The sequence below is a fragment of the Watersipora subatra genome, chromosome 10 (genome assembly GCF_963576615.1).
Source record: "Watersipora subatra chromosome 10, tzWatSuba1.1, whole genome shotgun sequence".
Lineage (NCBI taxonomy): Eukaryota > Metazoa > Bryozoa > Gymnolaemata > Cheilostomatida > Watersiporidae > Watersipora > Watersipora subatra.
Genome location: NC_088717.1, coordinates 2,307,838 through 2,332,571, shown reverse-complemented (window position 1 = coordinate 2,332,571; position 24,734 = coordinate 2,307,838). Strand labels below are relative to the sequence as shown.

Sequence of the window (24,734 nt, the reverse complement as noted above, 5' to 3'; positions counted from 1 at the left end):
AGTTTTGTTTTCATACAAGCAATTGCTATTGGTATGTTATATAACATGAAGTCATACAAAGGTTTTGCACTCAACAATTTGAACAAGTTGAGAAACTGTAGACTAGTACCTAACTAAAGAACGGACATGTCACTGGAGATTGTAACTAAACAGAGTTCAAGTTGGTTTGATCTATCTGAGGGACTTTTTATTGAGCAAACTGACTTTCTTGTTAATACAAAATTTTATTACTCTTCAGCCTATATTTCACAACACTGAATTCGTGCTAATAATGTATGTCCTATTTTTCAACTGAATTTTGTGATCTTGAAGTTAATACAAGTATTTTTTGCCTTAGAGCTCTTTTGAACGCAATATGAAATTATCTACTTTAGGGGATCAACAATGAAAAATCCTGGCTGTCCTAACCATGTCTTGACCGAATAGCTGCTCCCTTTCTCAAAACCTTTACACTATTTTAAGCATTCATATTTTAATCTTCATGCGAGCAAAACATTTTGCAAAAGTTTACCTGCCGCATTGTGAAGAATGAATAAGTCTTCCAACTTGTAAGCTTGATAATGACACAAAAAAACTTTTTACTTTTTTTATTTTGTAGGCTATTGGTGGGTTGTTGTAACTATGTCAACAGTTGGATATGGAGACTTCTATCCATCAACCGTGATTGGTTACTTAACAGCTTCCATCATAATGATGCTAGGAATTGTGGTTACCGCTTTACCGATAGCAGTCATAGGAGCAAACTTTGCTACCATTAGTGACTACAACAAACTGCGCCAAGTGCAAAAAGACAAAAACAAGGAAAAAAAAACCTACAAAACAACGCTTGACATTACGTCTCTCGACTAACGTATATAAAACGTATTGCTTGCAGTTATCATGTACTAGATGGTGTGTTTGAATTTCTAGAGCTTCATTATTCATATATGCTTTTTTGTATACATGTAAATTCTAAATCATTATCCTGTTAATGATTATTCACAGCTGTAACCATATTGCTACATACCTCAAAATGGTTTAAACAATCAAATTACCTGCATATTACTGCTATTCAAAAATTTCATATTTTACAAGTTACCACTTATTTCAATGTATTTTTCTATTTATAGATGTTATAGTACCATTTATTAGAAATTTTATTGAGATACTGCTCTTTAATGTATGCTAAAATTGTTTTTTTATTTACCAATACGTCAGCGAGTAAATAAACTCTCATCAAAATACCAAATCAGAATTGTATTACTTTCTCTATGACAGTTAAAAATTTATTGCCTCATTTGTAACAATACGAATATTTAAAAATGAAGTAAAACTACTCAAGTACAGCTTTTTACACAAGTTTAAGCTTGAATGTGCCAAAAAGTCAATTCAATGTTAAGTTCGTCGCAAAACAAGAATATCTAAGGTGTTAGAGTTGACTAATGAATGTATACATAAAAATACTTTCAAATAAAGTCAAAGTTTTTTTTTAAATCCACAGCTTTAGTGACCTACTACCATCCTAAAACCATAACAGTTATTGAACAAACAAACATCACCTCGAGTTTTACTATCTCACATCTACAACTATCCCATGAAAAATGTTAAGAATGCAATACAATAAATATCATTTTCATTTCCCAATAACCAGTTTGCAAGATTTTGCAAAAGATAAGCATCATTGATTTTTAACATTCTTGTCGCCATATGAATCCATTTACACACAGCTCTCCATAAAATCTTTTCAAGCTGAATGATTAAAATAAGCTGTAATGTTCAGCCTCCTAAAGGCAATAAGACATGTCTTACTGCCGGGAAATATATATTTCGTGTTAGCACAGAACAAATACTTAGCGATATATTGAATGATTTAAAATAACACCTTGAGACCAACCGAAAGCTATGATGACAATTGCTTGTACAATGAATTATTTAGTCCTATTGATCTCATAAATCCTTATCGGTACACAAATGGCTGAAATGATATGACAGCGCATTAATATTGTATATATCAAACAGTCTTACTTTCTAGACCTATGCCCTATGGATTCTCTTTTCTCTTGAGAATATGACATGCCTGTCACACCAATCGATCAAAGCGAGACAAAAGGATCATGTAAGCGAGGCGATTTAAAGCCTTTGAAGCAATAGCCAATATCAATAACGAGAGAGACATGCAGCCGAGCAACTAGTAATGTCATTTCGGCATATTTTTTTCGAATGTTTTAACCGCAATAAGATTTGGCCAATTTTTATCTTGGAACATGCTGGCAGTCAAATCACCTCAAAAATCAAAATAATTGCAAATGAGAGAAAAATACTAATAATTTTTGATAAAAACTCCTAAAATTTCATGTAAGCTCATCTTTAAAGATACGAGACATTGAGCTTAAAATCTGCAGACCTGAATACACAACCAAAACAATATAAAACATAGAAATCATGTAACAGTGCGACAAATACATGCCAAACTAGCTATCTATAGGCTGATAGTTGATAGTGACATTAATTAGTTGAAACACAAGAGGGCTACGATTAACTATTATAGGAAAGCTGAACACTGGTAAAAATAATAAACAAAGCAAACAATGAAACTTATGATAGTTCTCTAAAAGGTCGCTATTTCAATCAGAAGGTCATGTACACAGAAAGCAATTATGGAATAAAACAAGTTTATTTTTGTTTCGAGTGAGTTATCCACGCATTTTACAATTTATTTTCATTAATATATTGGCTTGCAAAATTCAACTGATATCTTGCATGTCCATCAGATCATTTAAAGTATTTATTCCAGTAGTTACTAGTAGCATTTTTTCATGTTCGTTCAGACTTGGCTTTAGAGACAAGATGCATATTTTCACTTATTACAAATATGGCTTATCCATTCATCGTTAATTATATGGAGTTCTCATGTATGTTAACTTGTCAATGTTTTGTTGCATAACTCTTGTTAGTCATTACATAATTACTTTTTACAATTATGTTCAGAGAACGTCTACCTTATTTTCAGTCAGCCAAGAAATATGATTGGGCAACTTGAAACTAATGCCAAGCTAACGCGTGCACATTTGTTCAATGTAAAGACTGCTTCAACTGTGATGGAAGTTCAGTTTGTGTTTTATCAAGAGACAGCTGATTTGTGAGCATAAATAAAACATTTATTCCCTAAAGAAGCTTGTGTGTTTCGTGAACTTAGTCAAGCAAAAAATAAAGCATTAGTACATCATATCTAATATTAAGACATTTGAAGAGAGATACTGTTTTTGTAAGTAGTTTAGTACCCTTTTGTTGTGTCCAGCAAGTTTTCAATGAGGTTCAATAAGTTGCATTTCAGGTAGCATGGAGCACAGGAATGTTATCTAAAATGCATTAGCTTTTGCAAAGGCGGTTGCAGCTCCTTGTTGTCAAGTGCAAAAAACTGCATTGTAAGACAGGTCTTGGTAGAGTGCGCTCTTTTGGTTTCAGGAGTTAAAAACAAGCTTGTTTCAGTTTCTTCCTTTCGGATCTAGCACATGGTATATTAAGGCCATGGATATAGCCTACTTTGTCGCTTTCAGCAGTGTATAATGAGTTGGTTCAGTCTCTCTCCTGTTGTGTCCAGCGAGCTCAGATGGGATATTTATTATATTTTTCCCCACTCTAGAAACATGCTTCACAATGCATGTATTCAACTTTTTGAACTATCCAAATTATGTTTATATAATAAATGATATATACCCCTCTTGTTAAGTGGGGTTGTACATCATTGAAGTAATACTATATCTATATATACCGTAAAGCCTCTAATTGAACGCAACATTCGTACGAACGCCGCCTCTATTTGAACGTCACATCTATTTGACGCCACTATGAAGGAAGGGGTGAAATTTAAAGCACCACAGCGTTTAACCTTATGTTTGACGGCACGTTTAACTATGTTTTTTTGGTTAAATATGTTCAACTATTTTCTATTTACAACAGTATTTCAAGGGTGGTTTTTATTCATCGATACAAAAAATTGTTATGGTGTTACGTCGGAGAAACTGTCCTAAGATAGCTTCCAAATTGTTTGTACGCATACCTATACTTTAGATTTACGCTGCCATGTACAGTATAGCTATTAGTTATATAATGTGGTAGTAAATTGCCACACCAACTGTATAAACCTGCAACTGTTTCGTTTTCTTTTAGTACGTACAGTATAATTAACGGCACTTCACCTTCTGCATACTAAAAAAGAACGGAAGAACAGAACAGCACTAAGACTGCTTGGATCCAGTTGCGACAAATAGAAAATACGTCATGGTCCCGATGTCTAAGAGAGAACCTTCACGAATGCCTAAAGGAACCTAATAATTTGAAATGATTTGTTGTTTCGGATTGAAAATATTTTTAATGAATGGCTTTGTGAATACTTTATGAATAGCTTTGTGGCCCATAATTTTAAGCTCGGTGGTCAGAATTTCAGTTTCCGTTTCCGAGCATTAGCACATGCATTTTCATACTATACAGCGAAAAGTATATATTTGTACTAAAGAGTAAAACATGCTAAGAAGAAAATTTCGTGGTATGCGTTCATAATATATTTTATAGTTGTTTCTTTTTAATTTTGAAATTACGTTATTTTTCAGTTCAGGTTTTGCTATATGCATACATTATAAATTGCTTTATTTTGCTAAGTAGAATAAATTTTCTCCGTAGGTGTAACGAATTCTGCGTAACCGTACAATAAATTGTATATTAATTTGTTGTATGTGTAGGAATTATCACATTTTACATAAATTGCGTATACTGTTGTATGATTCATTCTGTACCAGAGCTTTAAATCTAAGCAATTAAAAACATGTGACTAAAGTCAAATCACATGTATATGTTAAATCTTAGGCCTACCTATTATTTAGTTCATTAAATTTCTTATTTGTTGCTTAAGCTACATATACTGATTTGTTAATTAGTAAATGGAACATATTTGACAGATTGCGAAACGCAAGGACATCTTAGAAGCATATGCTCATCCAAATAAGTTAAGTAAGCGTCCTCTAATAGCTTATGGATTGAACAATAATGTTAGCCTATAACAACTCACGGGACCGTTATTATGTCTCATGTCAACCACTTATCTGAAACCCTATAATCAGACATAGGGCCTACAAATTTTATACAGGAACAGTCGTCAGCCAATTAGTAGATACGGGGTAGATCAAGTGATAGCATAGGACTAGCGGTGTTTGAGCTTCAAATAACATTTTTCATAATTTTTTTAATTAGTTCTAAAACATTCCTTCTGTCTTGAAGTACTTTTATGCTAGTTTTATGTGGTGACATCTAATGTGCTAACTTTGTTGCTTCAACACTACTATAAAGCTCGCTTTATTATGCATTATTACTAGAAATAACGCAGTTGTTATGCGCTTAGAGTTCTGTTTACTCTGCTCACTGATTTAATGAAATACAAACGCAATGAGAAACATAACAATGATGGAATGCATCTAAATGTGTTATATGACACACAAAACATGGCTTAAATTAATCTTGCAGTATAATTATTATGAGAAGTTATTAATTTACATAAAATGTTGCTTTATGTAAAACGGTTGTACCCCAACACATTTGTACTTCAATAAGTTGATTTGTTATTTCTCCATTGAAGAACCGAGAGTGGAGAGAAAGGTGACATCCAAGGTCTCTGATGCTGGGGATGATGCCAAAACTAGAAAGAAAAGAGGTAGCACAAATTTAAGTTTTATAATTTAAAGCGACTCAAAATTTGAGACAAGGTATTGTAGAGCAAATTGAATTGCTGTATGTTCTAATCTCTTTGTTTTGTGCTGTAGCCCTGGAGATGTGATGCGAAAGTTTTAACATCATATACAGTAATGACTTCATGCTAGGTTCTATGTAAAAACCAATAAAAGATTTGCCTCCTTTCGTCTGCCCTCATTTGATTGGATGTTGAAATGCTAATGAATGCACACTGTATTTATAAGTGCACAATACTTCATATACTGTAAAACCTCTAATTGAACGCCATGGCACTCTATTCTTCAACCCTTTTTATAGTGGCGGTCAATTGGAGGTGGCATTCAAACAGGCTGTCATTGTATTTTTCAAATGGCTCATCAGCATTTTATGAAGATAAATTTAGCCCTTTTATGGGCGAAGCGAATGTCATCTATATTTTGCCCTCTTTCCGATGGAGCCCTATTAAACCTTTTGGGTGCAATAAATCTGCTAACTTACCTCTAACTTGTCAAAGATCCCGAAATAAATGTGCATTGAGAACCGAGAAATATTTCTATCACTTGATATTTATTGCTTGCAATTGACCTGCGATGATATTATAGCCTGTATCCTGCTTTGCAATTTGTTGGAGCTTTCAACTTTTATTTCATTCTAAATTTCAAGTCGTGTTTTTTATTTTATATTTACCAATGTTGCATAAAAACTCATTGCACTCGTTGATATGTTTGCTACTATTTGCAACCAAAATTAGCTTTTTACGTGCAACTAGATGAATTTCGGCGTTGCCCAGGTAATAAAAGCCTATGTATTAAAAATTTATTTCTATTTAACATATAACAACAGTTACCATTATAACTTTTCAACTTCATACCTTAAAAAAAATGTTTCATGGTCAAATAAATTGAGAAACAAAATTAAACAACTATAAAAATGTTTAAATGTAAATGTGAAATAGTTAGCAAGTATCTACTAGCTAATTCTGTTTTTTTTTTCAATTACAATAAAAGTTGATTTGATAATGATACAATTAATACGAACTGAGAAAATAAAATTCTGAATAAGTTGAATTAATAATAACAAGTCGTGCATATAAGTGTGTGCGTATAAAAAACGGTTACTGTTCCAGCAGAAGCTATTCATCAAAATTTTGAATAGGCCGATACTGGTACCTCTTGACCCTGGTACAAATGCGAAAATGAGATATCAGACTGTCTTTGTTCGACCGAACTGAGGGAGGATGTAGAGGCTATTCCTACTCGAGATAATACAATTGTCTGCATAAAAAGTATTGATCTTGACCGCGATTTAGCAATTGAACCTTACGAAAAACCGAAAGTAGAAGTGTAACTGCACATTTGAAATTGAAACAACACATATAAAATTACAAAGTAAAAAAATAGGTAATGGCAGCAAAAGTTTGTTTTTAAACAATTTCCAAAACTAACAAATGCAAAAGGTAATATTAGTTATTAATCAGAAGTGCACACTTAGGGTTAGCATACGGTATACGGTATATAACAAGAGTAATATAGTGCTAAGACTATAGCTCAGTGGTTGAAAGTTGCAGTTGTGATCTCCGTGAGTTCAAATCTAGCACGAAGTGAGCTTTTGATTAATAAACTTTACTACCTATAGCTGGACACACAGAAGTACAGAAGAACAGACATACAGACTGAGATTTATATATATAGATAGACCAGGAGTTACGAGTGTTGATCAATTGTGAGATCAGATTACCGCAATGATGCTATCAAATAATATGCTATAAATTTGCAAATTTATATGTTATAGTCAATGATAATCTATCAAAGGCTGCGAATATATATTCATGAACAAGTAAAATAAGCGAGCCATACTTATATTACATGCAGAAACAAAAATTAACACTTTAAAAAAAAATTTGCATCGTTTGCTCGGACAGCTTCGTTCTGATTGTTGCTTTTGATGGAACGAGCATCTTCTGGTTGTCCGATACCTTCAACAATGTCTTTTGACCTCAACTCTTCTTCTGTGCTGCTGAACTAGGCGATATTAGCGTCCAAACAATTTTTTGGCAGAGCAAAACTTTTACGCTTTGCATTTAGCATAGTGCAACACGTGAAGGTTTTGCTCGCTGATTGTAACCTTTGGCCTAAAACTGGTCGTTCTTGTACCATTGTAAATGTAAACTGGTTTTTATATATACGTGCACTTCAAAGTATCAAGGGCGCGTTAAACAAGGAACTACTATTAGCCTAAGACAGTTATTAATTATTTCTATCGGTATTATTATTATCAAACGCAATATTGGTATTGCGTTTAAGATGAATTTAAATCAGATATTCTACAAGAGTTTAATAAGATCTTTTTAAATGATGTATCATATCTAAGGCTAAAGTTAATTTTTGCTGGGACAATTTCTGGTGTGTCATCCGTGTTACATCAGAGGAATATGCTATGAAAACTGAAAATGTAAACTTTCTGATTTTGTGGCGAACCCAACAATGAAAACTAATTTGTTGATTTTAAGAAAGCTTGTTAACCTATGGACTAAAGTTATACAGATATTTGATGGAAATTGTGAGCTTCATGCTTATAAACATGTCACCACTGTTACATCCGATTGTCACCGTTGTTGCGTTTCTTATATTCTGTAAACTTATAAGCATTTACATTCACTTCAATGAGATCAATAATGGTATTAAAACTAAATATTACTATATACACATAGACAAGCATTAAGCTGAAATGTTTTTTATATTGTTATCAAAGTATAAAATATAATTATAATAGCTGTAGTAATAATAAAGGCGCGACAAACATGATTGAGTTTAAATTATGTGAAGTAAAAATAATCTATATTGATCATGGTAATTGTGAGAATGTACTTGCAAAATGTTTTTACACGCTCTAAATCTTCTGTAAAGCAATACTGCCCTCTGTTAGAAAGAGTAGGGAAGAAAGGGACTTAGTTATGTAATGAATCTCCACCCACGCTATAGCTTCTGTATTAGTAACACAAGTATTTTTTAGGCGTAATACTTTAAAAAAACTGCTCTTCAGGTTCAAGAGCATCTGCACTTATTGCCACTTCCACATAATGCCTAGAAGCTTTTCTCCAGGCAGCAGTATTAGCACAAAATCGAATTCATTCAATGTGCTTGCTAGTTTGATGGGTTCTGAATCGCATGCTCTTTCTGCATGGATCACTAATTTGATGGATTACTGATGACATGTTCATCAGTGTCTATGAAAAACTTTCCCATATCGTATTTCGACCTAGACGGCTTTGACTAACGCATGTTTTGTTCACAGCTTGAATTTGGTGCACCTGCTGGGTCTCTTTCAAAGGCTGAATGGCATCCCAGCGTTGGTCTAAAACACACGATTACCAGAACCTTCATCAGCTACCAAAACAATTAATTTGCTTACAGATTGCTCGCAGCACTCTGCAAAGTCTTTAGTATTCTCTACAATTGCTATTTTGCTTGCGAATTTCTGTCTAACATTTGTCAGAGCACCGCCTAGATTATTAACTGACCCTTTGCCATTTGAGGGGGGCCAAGAAATTCCATTCCAAGTGGATAAGATCGTTGCTCCCTCTATGCTATCCCAATATAAAGCGATTTGTGCCATATAAACTTGTCCAGTTTCAATATATGCCAATTCTTTGGTTTATTTAGAGTTGTTTAACAGCTATTCCCATTTTCCTATGTAGGATCAGTCATATTACTCGATGTATTTATTTGTTTCTTTTAGTTCCTGGGAGGAAAAAACCGGAACCTGCTAATTTTTCCAAAGACACGCAAACAACCGAACACCAAGAAGGTAGTATTGCAGACACTTCAGTAGAGGTACACTGTGGTCCGCCAGAGGATTATTTAGCCACTGTTGAAAAAGCTCAACAGCTGGAAGAACTGGTTCTTGGTGCTGAAGATGATGTTCTAACAGCCCTTAGTGAACAGACACCTACAGCAAAAGTGAAGAAGTCCAAACAGACGTCTCAGGTAAAGCTTTTTCTTAGGCTTTAAAAATTAGTTTTTTTAATTCCGGCTACTGGCAAAGTTTTGAGTCACTTTTGGTGGCAAGCAACAGTAATCTGCTGGAAACATCTCAATTGACCAGAAGAGTTGGTTTGAGTCTTACTTACAATACCTACTTCAGTGCAACTATTTAACTGTAGTTACACTGAACTAACTCTTTTACTTGTGAACAAGTCAGTCGTCTCCCCCTTGGTCTTTTCCACCCATAAGTCTACACTCAAGATTCCAGTTACACACTCATCATCGTTTACGCATTTGCAAAATTCAGATTGGTTAAAGGTTGAATTGCAACAAAATTCACATTACATTTATTTGGTATCAAAAGATTCGCCATGTCTTACTCTGTTGTGTTGTAGGTGCCAAATTTGTGGAAATGTGATTACAAGCTCTTAAAAGCTCAAAAACGAAAAGCCGCCGTAGATTGGAATCTGTTTAGTTCTCTGACGTAGTCACGACAGTTTGGTTATTGTCTTGTCACGTGATGTTCTCACGTGAATTGAAAGGCCAATAAAATTCTCAATATAAAACTTCTCGTAGCACTAGTTTATGACAAACACTTTGGGTCTTACCGAAGACCCCGTATCAAATATAGATACTCGCTACTTTACAGTTTTGTTTCGGCTTGGTCTAATCGTCTAGTCGTAATCTGATCATGTGACCCATACTTCGTGATTAACTTTTTGCAGCGTTTTTCGATTATCGCAGGTGACCATCAGGGTCATCATGCTTATCAGGCAATGATATTTACTCCTTCGAGCTAAGGTTAAAATATTAAATGTTTACGGTAAGCTATAAGATATCAGTGTTAAAAGTGACAGCATTACAATGATGATAAAACAGACGCGTAAGAACAATAGACATGGTTTTATTGAGTGCGTGAAGTAAATTTGTGAAAATATTTCGACGAATGAAGTTGCATGAAAGTGTAAACAGAAACCATCTCCCACAACTACATCACATTTGAGCCGTTTTTGAAAGAGAATCCAAACTACAGCGGTCTCGTGTGGCCGCAATTTTTTTTTTTAGCTTTTAAGAGCTTGTAATCACATTTCCGCATATATTTGACACCTACAACACAACAGAGTAAGACATTGTGAATCTTTTGATATCAAATAACTGACATGTGAATATTGTTGCAAGTCAACCTTTCAAGAACTAAATTTTAATCAGGAGTTATTCTCTCCTGAAACAGTTGGTAATTGGGTCGTGATCACAGAAACCATGGTTAAGTCCGGATTGTAAGATTTGGAGTTATCTATATTAGCAGAAGGAGAAAATTCTCAGTTATTTTGCAAAAAAGATTTGATTCTAGCTTAATTACAGCAGATTTTATGGTCAATAAACTGAATGCACGTTTACCATTAGTGCGAAAACATAGTTCTGAGAAAACTGGTGTTAAAGTTTGAGAAACGAAAACCAATGCACAATTTTGTTTACGTTTCAAAACGTCATAGCAACCAATATCAAGAAGGTGTGATATTTAACTAGATTTCTGTATTTATATCCAAAAAAATATGCTGAATTTAAAAATCTAAACAGATTTTAGCTGATTGTCATAGAAATAGTTGTATATTTATAAGAAAATGTATTACTTAATTTTGCAGATATTAAAAACAGCTTGGCAGCACCGCGATATCGGGCACAGCCAAATCATCAACAAAATCCTTAGAAAAATAACAACAGTAACATATTGCACACCATCGGTCACTATGTACTTCGATCTTGGAAATTCGAATAATTATTCTTATAATTAAATAGTGTAATAATCTTGTAAGAATCGTTAGGAAAATATTATCGTAATTCCCTTTACTTTCACTGCTTTGGACATCAGTTGGAATACCAAAGTACTCATTAAGTGTCCAAAATGTCAGAGTTATCTTTAAAATCGGCAAAAAAGAAACGATTATATTTATCGGACGCCATTTTTCAGTACTTCCTGTTTAGCTTAGCAACAGTTTTAATTGGGTTTTTCCGAGGGTTAAAGACTTCTATTGGCTAAACTGACTTCAGATTCAGAAAGATCATTCTTTGATTGGTCCAGATCTACGTGTTACAAAAATGGTTACCAATATTATAAATTCAGTTGGTGCAACTTCAAAGTCGGATAACTCAACTTCGTGATTTGCGACTTAACCATGGTTTCTGTGACTGCGACACAATTGTCTTAGTTGCTAGTGAACAGTAAAGCAGAAAAAGGACAAATCTCAGTTAAAGTAAGTTATGCGGCTAGTTATTTACCTGACTTGCTATAGGAGCCTACTTCTATTGACACCACATTATTACCACACCGTTTTTATCTTAGTTTCTCAATGAATATGTTTAAGACGGCCATTTATTTTACAGTAATAATATAATTATTAAAATATAATAGTATGATACAAATACATTTGCTAAAAAGTTTATCAATATGATATCGATATAAATTATTGCAATAGCTCAAAAGTCTGGGAAGTTTAATGAAACTTAATTTTGGTTTTTATTTAACTTTTTTAATTATCATAATATACAACATAGGAAAATTTCTAAAGTTTTCAATTGTTCCAGAGATATCGATGCTGCAAATTTTGAATTCATTGTTATGTATACTTATGCGAAGCATAATCAAACTGTGAATTATGATCGTAGTCTGTTATGTATTTTTTTCTATGTCAAAACCCTCTTATGTTGCAGCAAATATTCGTACAGTGGAACTTCTACTTACGAAATCTTTGAGTTACGAAGCGTCTTTCTGGTAAAAATTTTGCTTTGACTTGGGAAAGATATTCTTTCTAGATACGTAAGACCAAATAGCCCATTTGGTTTGTTCCTTGGCCCTTTTGCTTGCCTTGGGTACAACGCGTATTACTCATCGCATTACTCATTGTCATTTAAATCAACTTTTCTACCTATGTTCTCATAAACAGTTATTTAAAGGTTGACTTGCAACAAAATTCACATTACAGTTATTTGGTATCAAAAGATTCACCATGTCTTACTCTGTTGTGTTGTAAGTGCCAAATATGTGGAAATGTGATTACAAGCTCTTCAAAGCTCAAAAACGAAAAGCGGCCGTAGATTGGAATCTCTTTATTTCAGTGACGTAACCACGGTATTTGGTTACTGTCTTGTCACGTATGTTCTCACATGAATTGAAAGGCCCATACAAAGCTCAATATAAAACTTATCGTAGTACTAGTTTATGACAAACACTTCGGGTTTTACCGAAGACCCCGTATCAAATATAGATGCTCGCTACTTTACAGTTTTGTTTCGGCATTATTCAATCGTCAAGTCGTAATCTGATCATGTGACCCAATACTTCGCAAATAATTTTTGCATTACTTTTCGATTATCACAAGTGATCAACAGGCTCGTCATGATTATCAGACAATGATATGTACTCCTTCGAGCTAAGGTTAAAAAGTTTGACAATTTTTTACGGTAAGTTATAAGATATCAGTGCTAAAAGTGACAGCATTACAATGACGATAAAACAGACGCGTAAGAACAATAGACATAGTTTTATTGAATGCGTGAAGTATATTTGCGAAAATATTTCGACGAATAACGTTGCAAGAAAGTGTAAACAGAAACCATCTCTCACAACTACATCACATTTGAGCCGTTTTGGAAAGGGAATCCAAACTACGGCGATCTCGTGTGGCTGCGATTTTCTGTTCGTTTTTGAGCTTTTAAGAGCTTGTAATCACCTTTCCACATATTTTGCACCTACAACACAACAGAGTAAGACATGGTGAATCTTTTCATATCAAATAACGGTAATGTGAATTTTGTTGCAAGTCAACCTTTAAAAAAAACTAAGATAACAACAGTACAATATCCATTTGTTTTGTCTGCCCTCTTCTCCCCCAACATATAGGCAACATTAGCACCGTTTCACTTGTAAAAGAGTTACATTTGTCTGCCCAAAATTTTGACCAGTTAGTCGCCAAATACAGCGCTACCCTCTATTTGAACGTCATGTCTAATACAATGCCGCTGTATGGAAAGGATTGAAAAATACAGCGCCATGGCCTTCAAATGGAGGTTATATGGTGTATTTTTTCATTAATTGTTTCAGCCTTGTGTGGAAAGGAAACCTGCTTGGGTGGACGATGATGATGCAGCAGACGCAACAAGGTTTGTGCTCCATTTTGATTTAGTTTCAAAATGTTTTTTATCCCAATTCTCCAAAACATCTAATGACACATGACAGCGGCTTCAATATGCATGCTCCAAAATTCTATTTATAGTCACTTTTCTAGCTTGTTAATGGTCACTTTTTGCAAGCGATCATGCAGATCAACTAATTGATTATAACTGGCAAGTAGAAACATCTGTACCATACAATATTGTGATAACTGCGTGCAGAAATTAGTTGGCTTGATAGTCTATTCACATAAAATGTTTTTATAATCGCATGCAAATATTAAAGATGTTATTAGATATTAAACTTATTATTATCAGATCCCTTGCATTCAGGACTGGTCTCATGGCTACTTTCATTATATTATTATTCACTATATTCAGGGTATATATTATTTATTATATATTGTACTCTATGTGGAAGTTTAGGTTTCATAGTTTGTAGATATCATAAACATGCAACGTCAAGTCTTCTATGTTGTTATGTATGTCTTTACACAAACTTATGAATCACATTTTTGAATTACTTCACACTTTTTTGTAGCATAGACATAAAAGACTCAAGATACAGGAAGCTGGCCAAAGTCGGAGAGACGCAGATATCTCAAGTAGAACATCAAAAAAGATTAAAGAAAAGGTTTAATTGTTCAATGTCATTACTGCTATGTATCCGTTATGTTGGAAAGTTCCGACATGCAATATTCTGCATCTCTGCATGAAAGTATTTGCTGCGGGAACATTTTCTCTGTCCAGTGCATCAATTTCAAGCTAGGTTTTTTATAATTTGATAGATTTGATGTTGTAACCGGAGGTGTTCCAGCCTGGGCGGATCTCAGCCTCATGGACTCTGCTAAAAGGCACCAATCGGATGATGGTAGGTTTTTATCGAAAACGAGTTCAGTTTTTTAGATGCTGTTTATTTCATGTGTGCTTACCCTTGTTTTAGCTACGCAATTGTATGCAATGTAATGTCGGTCTCTGTAATGCCAGCCTGGCTTATAAACCTTTTTTCATTCGTAAATAATAGAGGGTACTCTAGGCTTGCATTTTAAAATAATCTTAGATGTGTTATAAAGATTTTCTATTCTATTTGATGCTGCTCTTGATACAAAGGTTGTTGACTATGTTCTACAAAAACATCAGTATCATTAAGGTTGCTTCCATATTTTCTATGCATAAGGGTAGATTAGAGTACATCTTGGCTTTTCAGATTTCAATCGCACAATACAGTGAAACCTCGGTTCTCGAACACAATCCATTTCAGAGGGTTGTTGGAAAACTGAGTTGTTCAAGATCCAAAACAAATATTCTCTTTAGAATTAATGTATATAAATTTTAATCCGTTCCAAGCCGAGATAACAACCTTGGTAAAGCACTTTTTTTATCATTTTACATCATAAACTGTACTGTGTACTACATACTATAAATAAAATATAAGATATAGATGTAGATATAGATCATGCTTATTTTTGATAAAAGATTTTTATCTATGATGATGAAAACAGAGAACAAAAAGTAAAAGTTTCGTACGTTTTGCTCTTAAAACATTGAAAACATTCTAGGATAAGATACAATACCCAAAATTGCAGAAATTGATAATGAAACAGCGAAAAATGCAACAGATCAGTTATCCTACATCAAAGATCGTGTGAAAAAGAAAATATAAACAGCAATGGGACGTTTACTTCACATCTTTGAAGGAGAATCTGCTTCCAAAACAATTTAGGGTAACTAGGCTGGAGGAGTTGTTTCCCTAGCAAATCTCTTCGGTAGAGGGATGTCGTCCCAGATGGTTCCTTCCGTTTTCTAAAGAATTTACGAAGCATAGCTTGCTTCTCCCTTTCTTAACGAATGTTCCCATGCTGTTTCCGGAGCTGTTTCAAGCGTTTAATTCTAATGCGCATGCTTCTGTTTGGCCGAGAACCGAATTTATGTTCGAGATCTGAGAAGGACAAATCTCAATTTTTTTGGTCCAAAATCGAACTGGTCGAGAACCGAAGCGTTTGAGAACCGAGGTCCCACTGTATATAGAAATCTCAGTTTGTCGTTGTTTTTCTGTCCAGCTATAGCGATAAAGTTTAGCAATGAAAAAAACACCTTCATAATGGATTTGAACTCATGACATCCAAACCACAAGTTTCCTAACAAACGCGCGCAACCACAAGGCTAAGCAGTTTTTATCACACCTATCACCCTTACCATATACTGTAGATACTCTTTTTGTGATTGCACGCAATAAATTATTAATCACTGCATTGCGCCTTCAAGTTACGACGCCCCTGTCATAAGATTTTTTTTACTTACTCCACGTAACGTTATGCTTTTTCGGCCTCGCCATACTAGAGCGGATTTCTTCCGTCATACGATATCAACAAAAATTTCTTTCAAAATTAAAATTTGGCAGTCAGTGCACTGAATACGTCGAAATAATGAAGATGGCGATATGCTATTCGCCAAAATCCTTACCACAACATTTGCAAGAGATACGATGTCGTTCTCTCTCAGTTCAGCGTTATTCGTTAAAAGTTATATTCAAAACGAAACCGGAAACAAAAGGTGATAGAATTTTAGACGATGGCAAGGTTGAAGTTTAGTTTAGTAAAATTAATACTAAAACTTAGATTTAAGAAGTATGTGCTTAGTAAGCTAAATTCATTTATTTTAAATTCAACGTTTACGTTAAATTCGACATTTATGTTAAACGTCTGTCTCAAAGGTAAGAACTCCCTACGGTAGATACTGCTTCCCCTGCAAGTAGTACTCTGTAATGTTACATTTTATTCTAGATCGTAACCACTAAATACGCTAAAGTTACTGTAGGTAACTATAGTTACTGAAGTTGATATTATGTTTCGCTACTTATCTTAATATGTACAGTACATATATACAATTTTTATGTTGCTACCAGGAGGTGTTTGTATTAAATAATTACTATGGGTTCTATACTCCTCTAAATGACATTTTCGCTATGCCAAAGCTGGAACGAATTAAAATCATATGGCAAGGATCCACGGTAAATTGGATCTCAAGAAGGTGTACTATATATATAGTATATATATATTATATATATACTGTTTATATATGCATCAGTATGGATGTGACGCGATACTGATTTTCACATTTTGAGGGTGATTCTGGTTTCCATTAACTGCGATAAATGAGAGAATTAGGTTTATAGGCAGATCACTGGTGGAGTAATTAGTATTCATAAATTTCCATACAGTAGTAGCGTAGCAACACACCACCATACGGCACTATGGTGTCACAATGGAAGCAACCGCGTCGCTCTCATTTTGTCATAATTCAGTATCTCTGTTTGGATGTGAGACACTCGTGTGATGCGCCATCTTTGTGTCATGGAAACAACCTCAGCGACCGACGTCATCGCACTTGTTCGTGGGCATAGATCTTGCTTGACTTGTTACCTTGACCTACTATGGCACCCCATAGAAACATGATCTGTTTGCACTGGCACAACTCGGTGTAGCTACACAATCGCTGTATGGAAACTTGTTAAATGTCGTAGGATAACTCCTAGTTTATGAATACACGTGAGACTATATCAATGCTTAGTGAGCATCCCCGTGCCATGATACATATTCTTGCTATATTATGTCAGCCTATCGCTTTAGGGTATGAGTAGGGAGATTAAAGGCACTCCATGGCTTGAATGCGCAGGATATTCGCCATCAGAATTGGGAGCTGGTTTAGAATGCTGTAGGCTTATTCACACAAGGCTATAGCTACATTGTGGTGATATAGTTCAATAACGAATTTCTAAGCAGAATGTTTTTTTAACATCTGTGTGATTGTCAATGTAGCATAATGGCTGAATTGAAAGTAATTTTGTTATCGAAAGTCTTTTGGTGATTGATAAAAGTCAAACCCTGAATGAATCTTAGTTTTTTGGTGTCTGTTAGAAGCATAGATTAAGAGGGGCAATCACTTGCCGCAATCTCGATTAGCCACTTTTTGACTTTGAGTATGTAGCTTGTGGTACACTACCGCATGACCCCTTTCAAGGCTAGTCTCACAAGTGCATCTGGTTGGTTTGCAGAGGAAGAAGAGGAAAGAGAATTGACACGCAAAACTGGTGACTATATTAACAAATCTTCCCTCACCCTTTCGCCAACATATCTCGAATACAAGACAGTCACGCACGCTAACAAAGCGCAACCGCATAAGGTTTAATTTACACTCATCATATTTTAGGGAGATTTGTTGTCCATAAAAGAGCTAGAAAAGGAACATGCATCTGGCAATATTTAAATATATAATATTGGCTATTTTTGTCGAGTATTTATCCCTGTATTTTGCTAAGTATTTATTCATTTACTTCTAGTATATGTATTATGTCATAGCTCGTTCGTGTGATACTTTGATTTGCGATAGTATTTCCCTGTAATAGTTATGTCTGTGAAACTACTGTCTATTTTTAGTTGCTTCTAATACATAGTCATAGCCATGTAATAGTTGTCTTGTGCCTCTAGAGTTTAAACTATTTCTGCTTATTTTATGCCTGTTTATACAATACCTAATGTATTTGATAGTTCGTGTGTCAAGTTTTGGAATTATCAGCCCTGACACAAGTCATCTTTCTCAAATTGTAGGCACCTGTGAGTACTGTCAGGTTCCACCCAACCTCTCAGGTGATAATGACAGCCAGCAAAGACCAGAATTTATCCTTTTTTCAGGTAGTATATTACCAGTCCTTCTGTTAGTCTATTTTTACTATTTCTGACAGTTGTCCTTCATCTCTTTATTACCTAGTCATATTGTACTTGAGCTCATCTGCGGTTGATTGCATATCATGCATATCAGCTAATCTACCGTACTTTTCAGACTATAAACCGCACACCTATATAAGCCGCATCTGCTTTATTTTCCAAAAAACGATAATAAAACGATACATAAGCCGCACCTTTGTATAGGCCGCAGAACTCAGGACGGTGCTTTGTAACGCGACAGAAACTTTGCTGTTTAAAATGGAACAGTGCCTAATGGCACTGTTTCGTATTAACTGACGCTTTTTAACCTAGTGCCTAACGGAACAGTACCGTTAGGCATTGTTTCGTATTCTCTTTCACTGCTAGAGGTGCAATAACCGGAGATTCTGGTTAATGCGCCCTAGCGATGAAAGAAAAATCCACAGAATAGCCGCACCCTTATATAAGCTGCATGGCTCAAATCTTCAGAAAAAAGTAGCGGCTAATAGTCCGAAAAGTACGGTAAGTATAACTAGCTGATCTGTGTTCTTCTATGCGCTATTAGTTGATACCTGTTTTAGTTAGATCAGGAGTTGCCTTTTCACTGTTAATAATTTAACGTCTATCAATAAGTAGTCTGGATTACTCATAATTCATCTAAATTAATTTACTCATAAAATTCCATAGCATTTGATACTGAAAAAGGCTTCTTATTGTTAACTCGACTTTCATGAGCTGCTTTTCATGAGTTGTCATACTTTAAGATAAGGTAACTCCTGTTTACCTCTGTCCTCCAGCTTTTCTATCTCTACTACCTTACCTATTTAGAAACTTTATTTATATTTTATCATAGCTATTTATCCAAAGAAAATTAGAGATTTTTCCAGTTTAGGATAAAAGCACTTTATTTTAGAAAACACTTGAGAAAACTTATTTATATTTTAACAATAAAAGCACTTTTTCAAATCAGTTTATTTTGCAAACATGAGGAATTATTTCACTACGATGTGATGTGCTTATCAGTCGGGTTTGTATGTGTTATATAGCAATGACCCACAAGACTTACTCTCCCTCAGAATGAAGCTGGGTTTGTTATCACATAGTTTTATATATTGTGAAATTGAAGGTTGACTTGCAACAAAATTCACATTACAGTTATTTGGTATCAAAAGGTTCATCATGTCTTACTCTGCTGTGTTGTAGGGGCAAAATATGTGGAAAAGTGATTACAAGCTTTTAAAAGCTCAAAAACGAACAGTTTATCGCAGCCATCACGAAAACGCTGTAGTTTGGAATCCCTTTATTTCGACGACGTACTCAACTCGACGTGGTTATTGTTTTGACTCATGATGTTATCATGGGAAATAAAAAGCTCAATATAAAACGTCTCGTAGCACTAGTTTATGACAAACACTTCGGGTTTTACCGGAAAACCCTTATCAAATATAGATGCTCGCTACTTTACAGTTTCGTTTCAGCTTGGTCTAATCATCTAGTCGTAATCTGATCATGTGACCCATATTTCCTGCCAAACAACGCGAATAATTTCTGCAGCATTTTTCGACTATCACAGGTGACCAACAGGCTCCTCATGTTTATCAGAGGATGTTATGCACTCCTTCAAGCTGAGGTTAAAAAATTAAATTAATTTTTAGGCTAGGTTTTGAGATATCAGTGCTCAAAGTGACAGCATTACAATTTACAATGATGATGAAATAGACACGTAAGGACGGTAGACATGGTTTTATTGAATGCGTGAAATATATTTGTGAAATTATTTCGACGAATGAGGTTGCATGAAAGTGTAAACAGAAGCACATCGTGTTCAACTACGTCCCATTTGATCCGTCTTGGAGAGGGATTCCAACCTACGGCGATTTTGTGATGGCCGCGATTAATTGTTCGTTTTTGAGCTTTTAAGAGCTTGTAATCACATTTTCACATACATGGTATTTTGTACCTACAACACAGCGAGACATGGTGAGTGACGTGGAGTAAGACATGGTGAACCTTTTGATACCAAATAACTGTAATGTGAATTTTGTTGCAAGTCAACCTTTAACCTGGTCGTATTATAACAATGGCTTGGCTAGAAGTCCAATTTTGCACTTTGCTGTTTTCAAGTCAAGGAGTGAGAGAACATGAAATTCTTTGTAGAAGAATTCTTACTATAAACGTTTTTGCTCATTGATTCTAGCCAACAGTAAGCAAACTATCGATTGAAAGGCGTAGAATAACTGTTTTATTGGGGTGATAGGAAGTTCTTCTGGTGTTATACAAGCATTATCAACTACGATACGAGCTCGTATAGTCGATTTAGTACAAAAGATTTTTATTTCCGTTTTTATGTGTTGCATATATATGCATATTGTATTATCGTAAAATGTTCTAAATATGTTTCATGAACATATTCATGCACAATTGATAATGCAATTTTCTGTTAAATTGTATTTTTGATTCCCTGAACTAAATTGGGAGGATAGCTTGCATCAGAGTCCAGTGTCTTATACTGAATTTTTTTTATAAAATTGATGTTCCCAAGCAACGAGGTTATAGATGTTTATTTATACGGTAGATGTATTTATACCATAATGGGTTGTTTGACGCAGGAGTGTTGCAATATCTCTTTTGCATGAAACGTAGACAACACTTTTCTGTAAAGCAGTCAATCCCGTTTTCCGAAATATTTTGCTTCTGAAGTTTTGCTTCCGCAGTATTGAGCTACAATACAACCCTATAGTTGCTATTTCAGGTGGATGGAAAGACGAATCCAAAAATTCAGTCTGTGTTCATAGAGAACTTCCCAATTTACTCTGCTAGGTTTAGCACGGATGGCTGTCGTGTTTTCCTGTCCTCCAAGCGAAAGAGCTTCTACGAGTACGACATGATATCTGGTCAACTGTTGAGCAGTCAGCCAATCAAAGGTCAGACTTCTCTATCCCACTCTATCCTGTCAATTTTATCAAATGGTTAGCTATAATGATTATTTATTCTATTTATATTTTTGGAATTCAACCCAAATCACTTGGGTTGCTGAACTGAACTCAAACGTCACCAAGGTCTTTATTTAACTGTATGCCAGTTCATTTAAAACTTGATTATATTTTTACTGAATAATAGGCTGTGCACTCCAATGTTTGCTTCAGCGATGACACCGGTAGCGTATTGTCATAATTGTCTAAGCGAAGGCCGCTGCCGGTGGAAAGAATGCCCTGAAGTCACAAAATGACAATAAAATATACTGTACACTGTACTGACTGTTTTATTTGTCCATTCCAAAACAAGAAAATTACTACCATTTTTAAACATAAGTTATCATTATTAAATGAAAATAAAGAACCTCAAGTGACTGCAAAACCCAGAATACGGAGAAGCTGCGAGGTAGGAGGGATTCCTGTGTTTGTATAGGGTAGAGATCGACTTCCTCACATAGGTGTTCAGTAAGGTAAGCAACGCGGTCCGTGGTGGTAGGAAGAGTGCATTGGCTAGTCAAAAGGTACTTATTACTATTGGTGGTACGCTTGCTTGTGATTCATTAACATAATACTACAGTGACTGGCCACGAATGGTTCATCAGTGTGTCTTACCTAGCCATATTTCTAAGTGAAATTAGGCTATTTATATAATTTATTTGCTAGCATCTAACAAAATTTATGTCTTGCATATAATAATTGTTTAATAAAATGATTCTCATGTTTTAATACTTAGATTACGTAGTATTAGAGTTGAGTGTATTGATGCCCAGCAAAATTGGTGTTTTATCAGTTTGTTAACTGGAGTCAAACATTGTCCTCTGTAACCTCTATTACTATGTTTCCATGACTAGGTTAATCCAAAAGATTGTGTTATGTGCTAGTCAAGCCAGTTTTTGTGCTCGCAAGTTTTTACCGATTGTTGCATGCTTGCGAAAGATCGAAACGGCACTTGCGGATGACGCCCAAAAACTGCCGTACAAGCTATTCCGTTTTAAACATTTTCCATACTTCAGTCGGTCTTATTTCAATTTGAGCGCTATTGTGAATGCACCGCTGTAAGACCTCTGGTGTAGAAATCCTCATCTTCTTTAAAGCACATCAGGTACATAAGTACTGTTTCAGCTTATTCAGGTTCTTCAATATCTTGGCTTTTAAATGAGCCATTGTTTGACATGGTGAGACAGACATTGGTTAGCGTTCATAGGATTTTCCCAGAACTCTACTGCAGAAATGTTCAAGGGTGTAGGCTCGGAAATTGTGGCGTGACAATTTTCATATTCGGTGTTGTGTGCTCTTACCGCTTACTTTTACCGTTTATATTTATCAACTATGATAATGACGCTAGTGGCAGGCGAAAGTAGGACAACTCCAGAGAACCAATGAAGATTCCGAAGGAATCAGTGTCATTAGCTCTTCATGTACAGATTATTTTCATGATAAATAACTCACATTCCAAGCACCATACTATATTTTCTTATGATATCATGCACTAGCCCTCTCTTTTTATTGTGATGTTGAGGGGCACGACTTAGGCTAATTTATTTCGAGCATTGCGTGATCTCGCAAGAGTCCAATCTACATATAGTCCTAGGGCCACGCCACTGCAGGTCACAATTTAATCGATGTGATTTAATTACCTTTACCACCAGGGGTGGTAACAACCAGGTATGTTGTTAGTAGTCATGTCTGTTTTGTTTAATCTTTTTGTAGAAGTCAATTGAATTAAATCAATCGTTGGGGTTGACTCCCTGCACTCCGGGATTGTTCAAACTAGAGAAGCCTACTGTAAATAACTTAATCTGACTATGAGCTAGTATCATACACAAAGTGATTAATTTAACTGTCCAATACACCTGTTATCCATTTTCTATATACTGTAATTTATTCGAATATAATATAAATATTTTAATTTTTATATTTTTTTCTTTTTGATATTTAATTACTAGTTAGTAATTAATCAAGTTATTAATCATTTTTGTATGGGACAAACAATGCCATCACATATAACGATGTGATAATAATTACTATAAATGTTTAAAATGAGTGAAAGGATGAAAAAAGTAAACTCTAACAATCATCCAAAATCTATTAACCCAGAACATGTGTTTGTATTGGTCGGGTGTTAGCACGATCCCCGAGCATTGTTGATTATCTATAAGGCTAGTTTATCATTAGTGCTCTCTGGGTTTGAGAGCACCGATTGTCACAGAAAATTACAGCCTCAATGGCAGCGAAAGGGATCGACGACCTAAGGCTAAATGATAATTATGACATCACATTGTGGGAATCACAACCAAGTGTTTTTTTATTGCAGGACATACTTTTGACACCTTGTGTTTCATGGTTCTATTATTCTTTGTGTATTGAATATAGGCTCATTCGAAAGCCAAGACTCTGATGCACTGAAATATAGATAAAAGTACTTATGTAATTGATGTGCTTTAACAAAGCCTGTGCGTTAATCCGCAACACGCGAATGTCCATTGAATCACTTATCACATAGTAACTCAACGTGCGCACAACTCCAAATCTGCATCATTCATGTCATGGTAACATAGTTTTTTACTATTCAAGTGAGAATGATGATGAAACTAAGCAGAGCGTGTTCGGAACACTTCCGAAGCGCTTTTAGATATTTACAATGTGTTATATAAATTAGAGGAATATCCTTCAATCGCCAGCTTATTCTGGGACTAAAGCCTGGTTCCCATATACGTCGCAAAGCATTGGCTACAGCACCGCAGGCTATTAACGGTGAAATGGGAACTTACGCGTCGGGTACCGCCGGTAGTTGCCGGCGGCATCGCAATAGTTTAGCGCTGTTCAAATTTCGCAAAATGCCGCAGGCAAAACCTTTCTCGAAATGCACTGTACGGGTGAAGGTCACCATTATAGAAACGGCATGGCGAGCGAACATTTTATTTGATTACGCGATTATGTTTAGCGATGCAGCTTATATGTGAACAGATGCCGCCGAGCTTGACGCCGCAAACGTTTTGCTGCGCAAGTTGCCGCTGGAGTCTCACAATCGATATGGGAACCAGGCTTAAACGATGAAATAAATAACATAACTACTAAAGGCACACTGGAGGGAAATAATAGGTGTAGCACGCTAGCATATTAGCATAATCGAACAGACACATTCATCTGTTTGCGTTGAGCCAATGGAAAACATGTTTGCACCTCATGCTGAACCTAGTTTTGCT

At 35.1% G+C, this 24,734-nt stretch overlaps 1 protein-coding gene across 2 annotated transcripts in view; it reads left to right on the top strand.

Annotated features, from left to right (window-relative positions):
* Positions 1 to 4,437: 4,437 nt before the first annotated feature.
* LOC137405900 (U3 small nucleolar RNA-associated protein 18 homolog) overlaps positions 4,438 to 24,734 on the top strand; it is a 67,637-nt gene continuing 47,340 nt past the window's right edge. Inside the window, exons 1-9 of one of the 2 annotated variants that reach the window (XM_068092350.1) lie at positions 4,438 to 4,525; positions 5,609 to 5,683; positions 9,439 to 9,686; positions 13,783 to 13,841; positions 14,392 to 14,484; positions 14,639 to 14,721; positions 17,905 to 18,032; positions 18,458 to 18,541; positions 21,306 to 21,477. In XM_068092350.1, coding sequence (XP_067948451.1) covers positions 4,504 to 4,525; positions 5,609 to 5,683; positions 9,439 to 9,686; positions 13,783 to 13,841; positions 14,392 to 14,484; positions 14,639 to 14,721; positions 17,905 to 18,032; positions 18,458 to 18,541; positions 21,306 to 21,477 — 964 coding nt within the window. In that variant the 5' untranslated portion in view covers positions 4,438 to 4,503. Of the gene's footprint in view, positions 4,526 to 4,943; positions 4,982 to 5,608; positions 5,684 to 9,438; positions 9,687 to 13,782; positions 13,842 to 14,391; positions 14,485 to 14,638; positions 14,722 to 17,904; positions 18,033 to 18,457; positions 18,542 to 21,305; positions 21,478 to 24,734 lie in introns of those variants that run through there. The other variant, XM_068092351.1, reaches the window with a different exon arrangement.